General features: G+C 47.0%; 1 protein-coding gene across 1 annotated transcript in view; it reads left to right on the top strand.

Annotated features, from left to right (window-relative positions):
- The window catches only part of AOAH (acyloxyacyl hydrolase), a 69579-nt gene extending 55614 nt beyond the window's left edge, over positions 1 to 13965 (top strand). Inside the window, exons 17-22 of the mRNA XM_080611458.1 lie at positions 1877 to 2049; positions 3512 to 3570; positions 3650 to 3709; positions 5192 to 5288; positions 8247 to 8323; positions 13763 to 13965. Of these exons, the coding sequence (XP_080467584.1) occupies positions 1877 to 2049; positions 3512 to 3570; positions 3650 to 3709; positions 5192 to 5288; positions 8247 to 8323; positions 13763 to 13891 (595 nt within the window). The 3' untranslated portion in view covers positions 13892 to 13965. The remainder of the gene's footprint in view (positions 1 to 1876; positions 2050 to 3511; positions 3571 to 3649; positions 3710 to 5191; positions 5289 to 8246; positions 8324 to 13762) is intronic.
- The last annotated feature ends 437 nt before the right edge of the window (positions 13966 to 14402 follow it).

The following is a 14402-nucleotide window of genomic DNA, read 5'->3' as shown; positions in this document are numbered from 1 at the left end:
TTTCCTTTCCTTTCCTTTCCTTTCCTTTCCTTTCCTTTCCTTTCCTTTCCTTTCCTTTCCTTTCCTTTCCTTTCCTTTCCTTTCCTTTCCTTTCCTTTCCTTTCCTTTCCTTTCCTTTCCTTTCCTTTCCTTTCCTTTCCTTTCCTTTCCTTTCCTTTCCTTTCCTTTCCTTTCCTTTCCTTTCCTTTCCTTGGACCTCTCTTCACACCACACTCCTGACCTGAACTCGCAGCCCTTCTCTCAACCATTTTTTTCTGACACTTCACTTCGAACACATGAGAGCGAAACGTAAAAACAGAACAACGACATACACCTGAACCCAGGTCACCGATCGACATCAAAGCTCACCCTGCCTTTAACAACGGTAGGAATTCCATGAGCTTTATCACCCAATCAACACAATCCCCTCTGCGATTCCACGGCTTCCTCCTCAGTCACTTTTCACTTCAGAACCTGGCACAGAAAGGACATGTAAAGAGATGCACTGAGGTTAATGCATGACTCCAGCAGACAATGACAACAGCAACTGGAATGTCAGTAATTTTGCCTCCCCCTGATACCTTTATACTTACAGCCAAGGCCTTACATCAGAGGAGTATTTGGGAATCAATTGCTGCAACACCTGCTGGTGATATGAAGCTATTTCAGCAGAAAACCAGGCACATGTCACTTCTCCCTCACCAGAAATTCTCAGATGCTTCAGAAGAACACACACCTTTAAGATACATTTCTGGGTCCAGGGAACTCATCCAATTATTATTTTGTGTCCAAACCAGCCTGCTGAAGAATCCTGGATCCTTGCAGGGAATGCAGTTCTCCCAGATGCTGCACCATTTCCTAAATGCAACAAGGGGAAGGATAAATCTGAGCCTCAGACTCTGATTCCTGTCTGCCAATGAGGCACAAAACAGGGCCATGCGGTGCATGTGGGACTCTAATGCAGCTCCTGTACTCTAATGAACATTTCTAAGAATTAGTCTTGAATACTTCTTTCCTCTTACATATCTTATCTCTTCCATGTCTATCCAGACCCTTCCCTGGTCTCCCACTCTCCTGCAGAGCTATAGTAAGAGGGGTAGGACACATGCAAGACAAAGTTATCTTAGGTATTTCTACCTGGCACAATCACAGAATGTAATGAATGTAAGCTACACACATGGAGGAAGAGGCCCTCCTTTCACCCATCAGCAGGGCACCCCTGTGTATGGAGAACCAGGAAAAGGTTCAGAGCCAAACCACAGAGGCTCCTAACCAGATACAGCACCACCACGCATTCCCTTAGGGCAATGGGAAAGTTTCCTGCTGAAACTTGACGTGGCCTTTGGGTATAGTCCATGTAACACAGTGCTCAGCAATAAAAAGGGTGGATTTTAGGGGCCTTAACCATCTTTTGCTCAGGAACTGTTATATTAATCTACCTATGGGCCTAGATAGTGGTGAGTGATTGCCTTTGCATCACTTTTTTTGCTTGCTTTCTCTCTTCTACTTATTGAACAGTATCTTGTTCTTCACTTATTGTACTATAACATTGACTTGTTTATCTTAAAGCCAAAGTTTTCTTGCTTTTACTCTCTCATCTCACTGTGGGGGAGAAGAAGCAAGCAAGCGGCTCTCTGATGCTTAGCTACCAACCACAGTTAACCCACAACAGGAGGCCACTCAAAAAAGGGATACATCTGTCTGTTTTCAGCAGGAAGAAGAGTTACGCTGAGGGAGGTTTCTGTATCACTTCCAATTTTGGCAATAACGATCACAGACTAAACCACATAGCATCATTTTGATAAGGTCTTTTTTAGCTAACAGTGTGGAAGAGCAGCAAAGGAAACGGTGCTTTTGGTTACCTGGCATGATGTCCTGTTGGCACCCTCTTCTGCAGGAACAACGACACGCTGGCTTACATGACTACACCCGAAGAGATGCTCTCCAACGTGATGCAGGCGCTGCGATACCTGGACACCCGTCTTCCAAACGGCAGCCACGTGATTTTAACAGGCTTGGTGGATGGGCGCTTCCTCTGGGATAACCTGCACGACAGATACCATCCCCTAGGTAAATGTGAGCTGCTGTGAAGTCCCTCCCGGTTATCCGCCCCCTGTTCTTATTTGTATCTGGCTAAAGGATTCTTTTTTGCATCTAAGCAAGTGGAAAGCTCTTGTCATCTTAGTTCTCATCAGCAGAGAGACAGAGTAGCTAAATCATGTCATTGAAACGATACATTACATCTTCACATGATTTTGGCAACCACGGGTACTAAAGCTTTCAGCAGACTCTGTGGTATCCCAAAGGCTCCTCAATCACTGCCACTGTCTCCACAGCTTCTGTGTTACCTCCTATGGGTTATTTCCCCCCTCAGAAGTACCTGCCTCTTTTCAGGAAGTCTGAGCTCTCCATTTCTGTTTCTGACACATTATATTTGTCTCTATTGAGCACTACACTGCTACCCAGGAAAACACAACAAAAACATCTCATCCCTTCCAGGGAGCCTGTGATCATTATTTTTAGGCACATAAACACATTTCTTCCCTTGAGTGCATGTGTATCACAGGGGCAGTTCTGCTGATTATCTAGTTATCAGAGCCAACATGAAGCACTTTTTGGCCCAAGCCAAATCGAGAGTGATTAGCTATGGGGCTGGTTGGAAATACTTTAGAAAGGCTGATTTGCCTTGGAGGAACCCAGTTAATCCTAAGCAACATGAGATCACTTCTGGCAGATCCTCTGATGGGTTGTAAGCAGGTTTCCCCACTGGGATGCAGTCAGAAGGTCTGGCCTTCTGCTGAATCCCTGATCTCCCTGACAGCCCATCCCAGGAGCCAGCTGATATCACTGCTGAGTGATGGGCATCTATCACATCTCTATCAGGGTGCCACTGCAAAGCGATCTGAGGAACCGGTTTCACTCATCAGACATCACACTTTGCATATTTCAGCACTGCAAAACCAATGAAGCCTGATGGGATGATCAGTGTGCTACACACTCAAAGAACTGAATGGCCATTCAATTTCCATCTTGGTTGTAGCTAAGAAGCAAAAAAGGTGGAGAAAATGGGTGATTTTCTTGGCAAGCCAGGCTATTGCATAGCACGGTATCAGCTGTGTGTTTGACTTGGTGCTTGAATTTGCTCACCCACACAAGCATATCCACTTCCCTCCGTGACAGCAAAATTGTTCGTCCCTGAGGCAAATGCGAGGCTCAGAGTACATACAGCACCTCCAATCTTCCCTTCAGCTTCACAACCCCTGCACTTCTTGAGAGGATGAGAGACATGTTAATGGGTAAAATATCAGTCACGCACTTGGGGCACTGGCACAGGCTGTGATGACTAACCCTGTGTGTGAGACGCATCACCCATGACAGGCTGGAGAGGGATGTGGGAGCATCCCAGAGGCTGTGGGGACATGGGTACCTTTAGCAGGAAGGATGCATCGGTGGGATGCAGTTGGTGCATGAGAACAGACAGACCTGTGTTTGGCCATCAGGCACATGATGTTTTCCTCTCTGTGCTTTGCAGGGCAGCTGAACAGGGATATCACATACAGCCAACTGTATTCTTTCCTTGACTGTCTCCAGGTAAGGTCTTTGGCTGTCGCTTACGAACCCCCTTTCCCCTCAACCCACTGCTCAAGCCCTGCTCCTTGTGCCTGGCCAGGTGAGCCCTTGCAGGGGCTGGATGACTCCCAATGAGACCCTCAGGAATTTGACCTCAGAGGTAAGTCTCAGCGAAGCTGTCTTGCACAGACACTCCTGTGCCTTAGATATAAGCCTAAAATCTCAAAGGCAAGATGTCAGCGCACTTTTTTCTCCCAAAGGCGGGGAGAAGATGGGGAAACATCGGTACAGATCCTTTCAAATGCCTCTGCGGCTCTGGGTGGCAGCCTGGTTAATGGATTCATGAATGTATTCGCTTTCAAACCTCTCAGCCAGCCAAATTCATTCTTAAAGCATGTGATCTCCCTGAGAAAAAACTGAGTTTATGTTCTTTAAGGAAAAAACATACCTGATAAGAAAGAAAAGGGTTGGGGGTCATATAGCTGTGAGTATGAAAAGCCAATTGCATAGATTTTGCTGGCAGAGGGAGTAGGCCCCTAGAGCAAGAGTCTTAGCCTATCTTCATTCAGGATTTGTGCTAATCTGCCTCAGACACATCTCTGTGGACTTCACCACCAGATGGTGTGACCGAGGAGCAGCCAGGCTCAGCGCGGGAATGGGAACAGACAGAACAGAGATGTCTTAAAACTCACCCTACAAATCTGGCTGCGGAAGTGACTGTCACAGAATAGCAGCCGCTTACTCCCTTAGAATACAAGCTGGTTTTTAACCCCAGCACCCCCTGCAACCCTGTAAAAGGCCCAGTAACCAAATATGCCATCTCTGTGTATACTTAATGTTTGCATTCCCTAAACAAAAAATACGGCCTGAGTTTCACCAGGGCTTACATATGTGCTTCATTTTATGGCATCTCTTGACTTCAGAGAGGCAATTAAGCACATCTCTAAATCTTTGCAGGATTGCAGCTTATAAATTCATACCAACAATCCAGAACATGTAACCTCTGTCCATGAACAATGCGAATGTCTGCAGGGTATGAATTAATCTTCTTTCTGAGCCCCTGTCTGAAACTAATTGTCTATGTTATTATCCAAACGGCACAGCTTAAATATTTAGGAGATCCTGATCTCTGTTACAGCTGTAGGAATCACACTGGATATATCACTCAGTTAGATGTCCAATAGAGGTCATTTACTCTGCTGAAAGTAAGTAAGAAAGCGGTATTAGCACCCACAACACAGTAGCAGGAAGGATAATGGGAAAGGAAAGCATTTTTGTTGTAGAAGCTTCAGTTTGCTCTAAGAGCAATGAAAATAACCGGGCTGCCACTCATCAAGAGACCTCCAACACAGAGAAATTCAGAATATTGATGTGGGCTTACAGACATATGCTGTATTACCTCAGCTAAGGCCTCAGTGCAACCTGCAGTGATGGACTGCATGGTGAACCGAATAGCCCAACGCCTGGCAGTGCTTATGCAAGTCTATATTATGATGAAGAACCCCATTCCACCTGCTTTCCTCCAGCTAAAAGGGCAACGTTAGCTTTCAAATTCCTGACTGCACATCAGTGACGAAAGCTGAAGCCATGCAAAGCAGCATGAGTAGCAATGAATCATCATGAAATCACTTGATTTTTGCAGAGAGCTTTACAACTTTCCAATGTCCTGAAAGAAATAGCGAGATCTGAGAAATTTGCCAACTTTGATATTTTCTACATGGATTTCCCACTGAGACAAAGTAAGTTGCTTTTTTTTCCCTGACTTCCTCACAAAGCACTTAGTCAAGTGTTGGGCTTCTGAGATGCTCTCCTGGTTTAGCTCTGTACTGGGAGCAGGACAGCAGAGCCAGCCAGCCTTGGTGATGGCCCTGCTGGCAGGGCTGCAGGTAAAGGGGGACACTTAATGCCATCTCCTGGTTGGTCTGACCACGCCATCAGCCTAGGGACCATAACCTCCACACTGCTCCTCGCTGCTGGCACCCACAACCCTGCTGTGCAGCACGCTGGGTGGCAGGGAGTGGTGGTGGTGAGGCTGGAGATGGCACATCTGCAGTGGTGAAGGTGGTCTTCATGGGCTGTAGTTACTACATCACTGACCATATTGCCTCCTCTGGGATGAGCAGTGCCTCAGGCCTTCTTTCCTGTGCTTCCTTAAGCACCCATATGCTACTGTGACTTTTGACTTGGAGAGCTTAAAAAACTCATCCTTTTGTGCTCTTAAGTGACCTTAGGTAAGCTCATTATCTAAATCACTTCCTTTTGCACTGACACTTAAAGAAAACCCACAAAAGAACCAGAAACCTTTTCTTCTTATGAAATGGACAGTGTCCTTGTGGGGCTGGGGACAGACACTTGTCCCTGGATCCCTCCCAGCTCCATTTCCCTTGCAAGATGTGCGTGGGTCCACCTTGAGGCATCACTCAGCATCAGCCCAGCTCCATTGCAAGGAGAAACACACTCTTCCTATTTGAAAATTGAATCAGCATGAGGTGAGGGATTGAGCTCATAGTCACAGAGAGAGGTAGTTCTGTGTCAGGTTCAGTACTGCAGCACAGTGTTTCAGGATGTCCAAGCCTCTTTGCAGCTTTCGCCCCAGCTACTTAATATTTACGAAGTCATTAGGGTTTGGATCGAACTACCTGCTGGGTAGGCAAATTGCTTTAATAAGTTAAATGACTAACTTTAGGTAATTTATTTGCTTTCACATAAAGAAACATCTAAATATAATTTGCTGTTCTTGATTACATCGCGTTAAATGAACGAGGTAAACAACATTTCACATGCACATACAAACATCAGTGCCGAAAGACACTTTGCAAAGTTGCCTGAAGCCCTGGAGCCAATGATTGGAGCTTGCCATAAGGAAAGCTGTCACTTCGTGAGTGCTCCAAAGGCAGCTGAGGCTGCTGACCTACTTTTCTGGCCTCTTTCTGAAGCAAGTGCAAATCCTCCCCTAAACTCTCCAGACATCAAATATTTAGCAGTGGTTGCACACTGTGATGAGCACATTGATTTCAGGCTGGCCCAGGCATATATATATATATATATATATATATATATATACACACACACATATATAGCAGCTGCCAGCTTTCTTGGAGTAAAATTTGGGTATACTAGTATTGGTTCTATATTTAGATGGACAGGCAAGCTCAGGTGTTGGGTGCTGAGGCGCTGGCCCAGGGTGCCCAGAGAAGCTGTGGCTGCCCCATCCCTGGCAGTGTTCAAGGCCAGGTTGGACACAGGGGCTTGGAGCAAGCTGCTCCAGTGGAAGGTGTCCCTGCCTGTGGCAGGGGTTGGAGCTGGAGGAGCTTTAAGGTCCTGTCCAACCCAACCATTCCATGATTCTGTGTTGACTTTGGATGAAGAACTTAGTGGGTTCTTTAACAAGTAGTGCAATAAATAGAGTATGGGGTGGTTGTTTCAGCTTTTCCCCAGTGTGGATGGGAGCAAGCTCTTGTCTAACCAAGGCAATAGGTACTTTTCAAACAAACTCTTGGCATAGTTTGTGGGTATTTGTGAAAACTGCTGTAGGATTTTTGCAGGTCAAGTATAATGGTCTAAATTGACCTACCTCAATATAAGCCTTACTTCTCTTACTCACTCCTCTGCTGTTTCTGATGCTGGAATAGTCATCCCTCTGCAAAGTAAAACACAACACATAGCCTTGTACTTGTATCATATATAAGGAATTAGGCAAGCTCAGTCTGTGCATGTATATGTGCACTCCATGGTGTAATCTAAGGTGAACCTTCTGTGCCCAACGTACAATTTGAAACAAAGCCCCAAGCCCTGCGTTTTGAAACAGGTTACTTTGGCTGTTGACTAAAGCATCTCAAGTAGGTTTCTATAGGCAAAGTGGGAATATATCACCCTTCTGTGAATTCAGAGTTAGTATGGGGACCCAAACATCACTTTTTGGCAGGGTTCATCAAACAGCAGTGAGTCTATGTCAAAACCGTGGTGCTTGAACAGAGAACATTTTCCTCCTGACAGGATGCCCTCATAATGCCATTAAGAATTCTTAATCTGTTATTATAAAAGAAATCATTGAGTTTACAGTCTGTTAATGCCATATCCACTGGTCCCATGCTTAATCACTCCACAGCCCTTTTGAAGAGAGAAAGACTTTTACTTCTCTAATGGCTCTGGGGCTTACAGCGCAGCATCATTTGCATTGACTGTCATGCTTCTGTAATTCAAAAGGTTATTTTATTGGAGCTGAAAAAGGCTGCTCAGAAGTAACTGAAAATGACAGCCTATTCCTGCAGACATCAGCCCATGTGAATACTGTGCTGCCATCTCTGTCTCTGAAAAGCACTGTTTTCTTTATCTCCCTAGGTTTTTTTGCACTGCTGAAGATGCAACTGAAATGGGAAATGCAAAAGTATTAAATCAGTGTTAAATAATTTACAGCTTTACTCACTACAGCATCCATCTTGCTAGGGAGGGAAAGTGAATTGGTTTACGATCATTTATGTTCAAAGCACTTCCTTGCATAAATATGGCAGAGGAAAAAAACAAACAATAAGGGCCTAAATACTGCCCCAAGCAGAGGGGCTTGCACAACGTACAACTCAAATAGAGTTATCATAATCTGCATGCAGAGCTGTCTGTGCTTTGAGGGAAGGGGTACGTCTCTGGGCAGGCACCTGTGTGCTCACTGGTGGTAACCCCTCTGCTTACACTGTTTGCAGCAGCTGAGAAGTGGCGCAGGATGGGAGGTGAGCCCTGGCAGCTGATCGAACCAGTTGATGGCTTCCACCCCAGCCAGGTAAAAACCTACCCCTGGAGATGGGTGGGAGCAGGGGGGAATGGGCAGCACACTGCAGGGACTGGGTCTGGGGCATTCTCCTCCTGTTCTCTGCTCTGGGGAGACCCCCCCTGCAGCCCTGACCCAGCTCTGGGGCAGCAGCACAAGAGGGACGTGGAGCTGCTGGAGCGAGGCCAGAGGAGGCCATGGAGATGCTGCGAGGGCTGGAGCAGCTCTGCTCTGGAGCCAGGCTGAGAGAGCTGGGCTGGGGCAGCCTGGAGAAGAGAAGGCTCCTGAAGGGGAGACCTTAGAGCAGCTCCAGTGCCTAAAGGGGCTGCAGGGAACCTGGAGAGGGGCTTGGGACAAGGGCCTGTAGGGACAGGCCAAGGGGAATGGCTTTAACCTGCCAGAGGGGAGACTGAGATGAGCTCTTAGGCAGAAGCTCTTCCCTGTGAGGGTGCTGAGGCGCTGGCCCAGGGTGCCCAGAGAAGCTGTGGCTGCCCCATCCCTGGCAGTGCTCAAGGCCAGGTTGGACACAGGGGCTTGGAGCAAGCTGCTCCAGTGGAAGGGGTCCCTGCCCGTGGCAGGGGTTGGAGCTGGAGGAGCTTTAAGGTCCCTTCCAACACAAACCAGGCTGGGATCCTATGATATTCATTTCAAACTATTATTTCCTGAACTCTGTAAGAGGCATACAGAGAGCATGTTCTGCCATCAGCTACAAATAAAGCCAATCAGTTTTCTATACACTAGCTTCAGATTTGGAACACTGACACAGAGCAAAGCAGCAGCCAGTCTTCCCCATACTGCTCTGAGAAAAACTTTGCACAAGATGAAGCCCTGTGTAGCAGCAGCAGCTCTCACCACTACCAGCAGCTGCTCTCCATCCCATTTACTTAGCAATGGCTCCAGAAGTATCTTGCTACCTGCTGCTATGAGGGAAATGCACCCTCCAAGCAGCCAGCTCCATTCCTAACATCCCACATCCCTACCCGAGGACATAGGTCCGGGCGGTGGCAGCTGGGAGGAGTGACAATCCTCAGTGGTGTTTTTCTGGTGCGTGGTACCAGCTCTGTGCCATGGCAAGGGGAGTCTGGAGAAAGCTCTTCCACCCCATTACAACCAAGCCATGCAAGTGAACCCCACCACGCTGCCCAGCCCCTGGCAGTGCTGCTTGCCTCGAGCTTCCCCTGCTCAAAAGCACAGGGTGAATTCATGGACTGGTGTTCTGATGCGAGCCAACACCCCATATCTATTGACTCCCACACCCCCATCACCAAATAACCTGATGGGATGATGTCTTGCACGCTGGGAAGGAGCAGTCTGTGGAGAAGAACTTTAATGGGCAGGCACTGCAAACACTGATGGACTGCAACATTCCGGCAGCTTCCCCTTTGGCTCCGCTGTCAGTTAAGCCAGGGAAGACCTGCAAGGAAAGCTAAAAGGCAAAAGATGTGCTTTAGTTGCTGTCTTTTAGACTCGTGCTGGTTGGCTGGAGCAGCACGGTGGCTTGCTTAGCCTTGCCAAGTCAAAAGAGCCTCCCTGTTTGACGAGGGAGTAGAAATTCCTACCTGGCTACCATACAGTACCAGGAGACAGATGCATGGAAGCGTGAGCTCGCAGCCTGGGGAGGTGGAGAAAGCCTGTCTGGATTTCTCCACTGCAGGCCTTTTGCAAGGAAGCAATTAGAGAAAACTTGGCAAATGAAACGAGAGTGAGAACAGTGATGAAATGAACCCCATTCCCAACCCTGCCATCTGTGCGATACCAGGAGTCAGGTAGAAGAAGAAAAGGTCTTGGTTTTGCATTTATCTCTTACCTTGAGGCTGGCCTGAGGCTTCTTATGACCCCCATCAAGAGGCTGCTGTGGAAGCCAAGCTCCATGGATCACAGCGTTTCACCCAGGCTCTTGCCCACATCCCTCATACCCCCGCTGCTGGAAGGAGGCACGTAGAGCTGAAGGCAGTGGGTATTTATCTGGAAAGGATCCTGCCTAAGCCAAAAGCAAATGACAGAAGGGCACTGAAGGACCCTGCACACCTACACACAGCCCCCTGAGTGCTGCGCTACAACATGAGGCCGAGCGCTGCCATATTTCGCTCCCCCTGGACCTGGCATCCTGCAGCGGTTCTCATCTCCCCCTCCTGCTGTTAGGATGACGTTAATGCTTTCATGGGCACCTTTTCCTTTACAGCCAAGCTGCCAACTGCAGATATGCCTCAGTCCAAGTGAGTTACTGCCCTCCTGGGATTTATTAATTAGCCTTATCCAAACATCCACTGCTTTAAATCCATTTTTGTTTCCCGGCTAGTATACCCGAGCCTGTTATCAACACACCGCTGTTTGGACAGAGACATAGCACTCTGCTCTAAAAGAGTGGCTCTCTTAATAAAGAGAGGGCGAAGTGAGAGCAGAGAGTGATATTTAAGAGTACACTGGAGAGAGATGATAGACAACTCACTCCTCAGACTAGTTTCAAAGTTCTGCTTTCTGCCAAAGTGAATGCCTCTGGCCAGGTAGAGCTTTCATACCATATATATGCCTTGTGGGAGAGGATTGATGCTGTGCAGCTTGTCAAGTGAAGGGGGGCACTTACTTCAATCTCTGCAGCTATTCTCATGCCTCAGGTACAGCTTGACAAATAAATACCACAGATAAGACCCAGCCTGGGTATTTCTACTGAATTTCCTCCCTGAAGATCTCAAAGCACTTGACAAATATTCTCCCGTTGTTGCATCGAGCAGCAGCACTCCAAGGAAAGCATTAACATTTTAGCTCTTGTCGTCAGATGTGGGGAGACTTTGGAGTCTGGGACACAAGAACCACAGTGCCAAGGGTGAGCTGGAAGTGTACCGTGATCCCTAGGCAGGATAAGCCAGTGGCTGATGTGTCCCCTGGATTTCACCTGCCATTTACTTGCTGTCCCTGTAACTAAAAGACACTAATCTGCTGGTATAACCAGGGCAGAAGTGTATGTCAGCAGGTATATCTGATAGTCAGTTCCACCGTGCAGAAGGGATATGGGATGGAATTGAACCTTCCTCCCTGAGGCTCCTCACTGCAAGGAGAAATGAAAGAAGATAAGAAAGAAAGAGAGATAAGGAGAGATAAAGAAAGAAAGAAAGAAGCAGTGCTCCTTTGTTTAGCCTGGCCCACAACCACATTCCCTCACTGCAAATGTAGTGGAGAGGAAGGGGGTTTCCTGCATGTTTTTGTTAAGTTGCAAACAAAACACTCATTCCTGGCATAACTGCATTCCTCTTCAGTGTCAAAGCTAAAATAGGGCTCCATGAGGTGTTCTTCCACAACACCCAGCTCAGGTGGAGGACATTCACACCATTTACTTTTGGCACCTAAAAGCAAAGTGCATCACTCAGTCCTTCTCAGTCCCCTCTAGAGCTCCCTTTGAGACACCACTCCCCAAAGTCCAGCTTGGTTGTCCTTGGAAGAAATCTGACTTTCTCTTCCCGTTGACTACAGAAGGAGCCCAGGGATTTGTTTTTTCCAGCATCTCTTCCTTACTACAACATTTCACTGCACATCCTTGTGAATGCCAGATGGCCTCAAGGACATCGCTTCTCTCTAGAACAGGTTTGGATGACAGGGCCATGCGTTTCAACAGCATCCTGCATAAACAGCTTCATTTCTTGCCTCTGTGAAGTTAACAGGGAGAACACAAAAACCCTGAGCATCACAAACTGGAACCTGAGACGCCTGTAAGATCCTTAATGATTATGTACAGGCAGGAAAGCACAGCTTGGGCGTGATTAGCTTCTCCCTTTGCTTTGCTGAGAAGCATGCCTATCACCAGTTGGGTGCAGCAGGAGAAAACAGATAGCCAGAAGCTGCTGCAGTAACTCAGCCACCTCCCAGTGGCAGTCATCCAGAGTTCAGAGAGGAATGGGTAATACTGCCTTTTAAAAGAATCACTTCATCTTCACCAAAAATTAATTGCAAACCCCATATGAGTTACAGCAGCTCTCAGAGCACAGGAGCTTTGGAATTTAAAAGCAAGCTAAAAGGTGATTTCCAGGATCATGAATTCTTCTCTGTGCCACACTACTCGTCCAGAGTGAATAACCAAAACCACCAGGACCACATGAAGTGATGTCCAAGCAGGACCTACAGAATTTAGGGCAGTCTAAGCCTTCAGGTGCAGTCACCAGGACTGTGAACACTGTAGAACACACCTCCAGTGATACCTTTGCAGAGGCTGCACTGTGCACAGATAGCAGGGTTCATAAACAAGCAAAACACCCAACCCACCCTGCTGCAAAACATATGGAGGCTTAGGGACTTGTGAAAGACGTTTGGAGCCTACCATGCCAGAATGGACCCCTCTGACAGAGATGGATCTCAGCCCTCTGGCAGCCATAGGGTGTCCTAGAATAACTGTGATCAAGAGAAAACACCCTATTGCACAACCTCCTCTATCCCTATTCCTCCAGGAGCTTACTGAGACCCCAAGTGACCAGAGCCTAAGAGCTTCCACCCCACACATGTGTACATGAGCTCTGAATACAACAAAGTCATTGTCTCCCAGCCCCTCGGGACAGTTCCTTTCAAAGCACAGGACTTACAAAGAAGCATTTAAAATTCCCCAAAGGCTGCAGCCTGCTCCCACCTCCACCCTCAAAACAAAGGCAGGCTTTGCTAGCCCTATTTTTAAGCCTCATAATTACAATCAATGCCAGAGTGAGTTTTAGGGTTGAAAATAAAGTTCCCATGTAAGCAAAATGTAACTGTGGGTCAGAAGCTAAAACAAAATGCATTAGCAGGGTGTGAAAACTTGGTTCAAGGAGAAGCAGGCTGTTGTCCCTTCCCTTTTCTGCTACATCCCCTGATGGTTTTCACCCTGGCAATACAGCACATACAATTTCTCTTTGGTGCATAACTTCTAGGGCAAAACAAAGCTCTAGAAGACAGCCAGCAGAGGCACAAACTTAGAGCATCAGAGCTGGGTAGTTTTGGACTTAGATGTAATTGGGCCTCTTTCTCCTCAGCACCTGTGGTCTCTTTACAGGATAATGTTTGCTACAAGTATCAGAGGCATTTAGAAGCATGAATTCCTTTGGGCTTGCAAGAGTTTTACACCTTATATTCAAATGATGCTTTAAAATACTGTCAAAATGCCTGGAGTAGAAAACTATAAAATCAGACTCTAGGGCTTTGAATATACATTTATGGACCAGACATCGTAGACATCAGGAAGCAGTTGAGGACTATCTACCAAACAACAGGTCAGGGAGGTGCAGATATTTAGTCCTCACGTTATTTTGACTGCTCAGAAGGATTTCCTCCTGGTCAAGCATCTGGAATGGGGCATCTTCTTTGATTAGAGGTTATGGTCCACCACATTGCTGTACATGGGAGTCGTCTTTACAGTGGGGTCTCCTAAATGTTGTCTGGAAAGAACTGCATTGTAGAGGCACGCGAAGTTGACAGTATGTGTGCTGTTTGCAGATTGCTGCTGCCCTTGGCACAAGCATTACCTGGGAGAAGGCACTGCAGGAATGGCCTCAGGTGCTTGGAAAGGAAAATCCATTCAACGACCAGATCGAAGCTATATTCAAAGATCAAGGTGGACACTGACTTCAAATGGCTGGAGCTCTGACGTGGTTTATGGTGATGCTTCCCAGTGCATGCCACGGAACCAGATGATTAAAGACACACACACAAAAAGGGAGAGGGCAAGTTGCCACAGCCAGCAGCAGTGGACATAACACAACAGCGCTCTTCTCAGTCTGTATCTCACCTGCACAAGTAGGCTATGCTACGCAAAAATAAAAGTCAAAGGATACCTGCCAGCTAGACCACTTGTTGTACTGGTTTGCAAATCCATACAGGACTTTAATTCCATACGTAGCAAACTTCTAACCCTACCTCCTTTTTTCCCCCCTGCAGAACGTTACTCCTAGGCTTTCCATTTGTGCTGTTACAACAGTTAATCTGATCCCAAAAGGAAGGGGTGGGGAGGAAAACCCCAGACTCATTATACTGCTCTAAATTGTATGGAATTGCCCTGAGTGTCACTACATTATTAGCTGCTATTTGCTTATTAAAATGCGCCAGGAATAACAAGGTGCTGGGATTTGGATGTGCC

This window comes from Psittacula echo, assembly GCF_963264785.1.
Source record: "Psittacula echo genome assembly, chromosome: 2".
Classification (NCBI taxonomy): domain Eukaryota; kingdom Metazoa; phylum Chordata; class Aves; order Psittaciformes; family Psittacidae; genus Psittacula; species Psittacula echo.
This window is presented reverse-complemented; position numbering and strand designations above follow the sequence as displayed.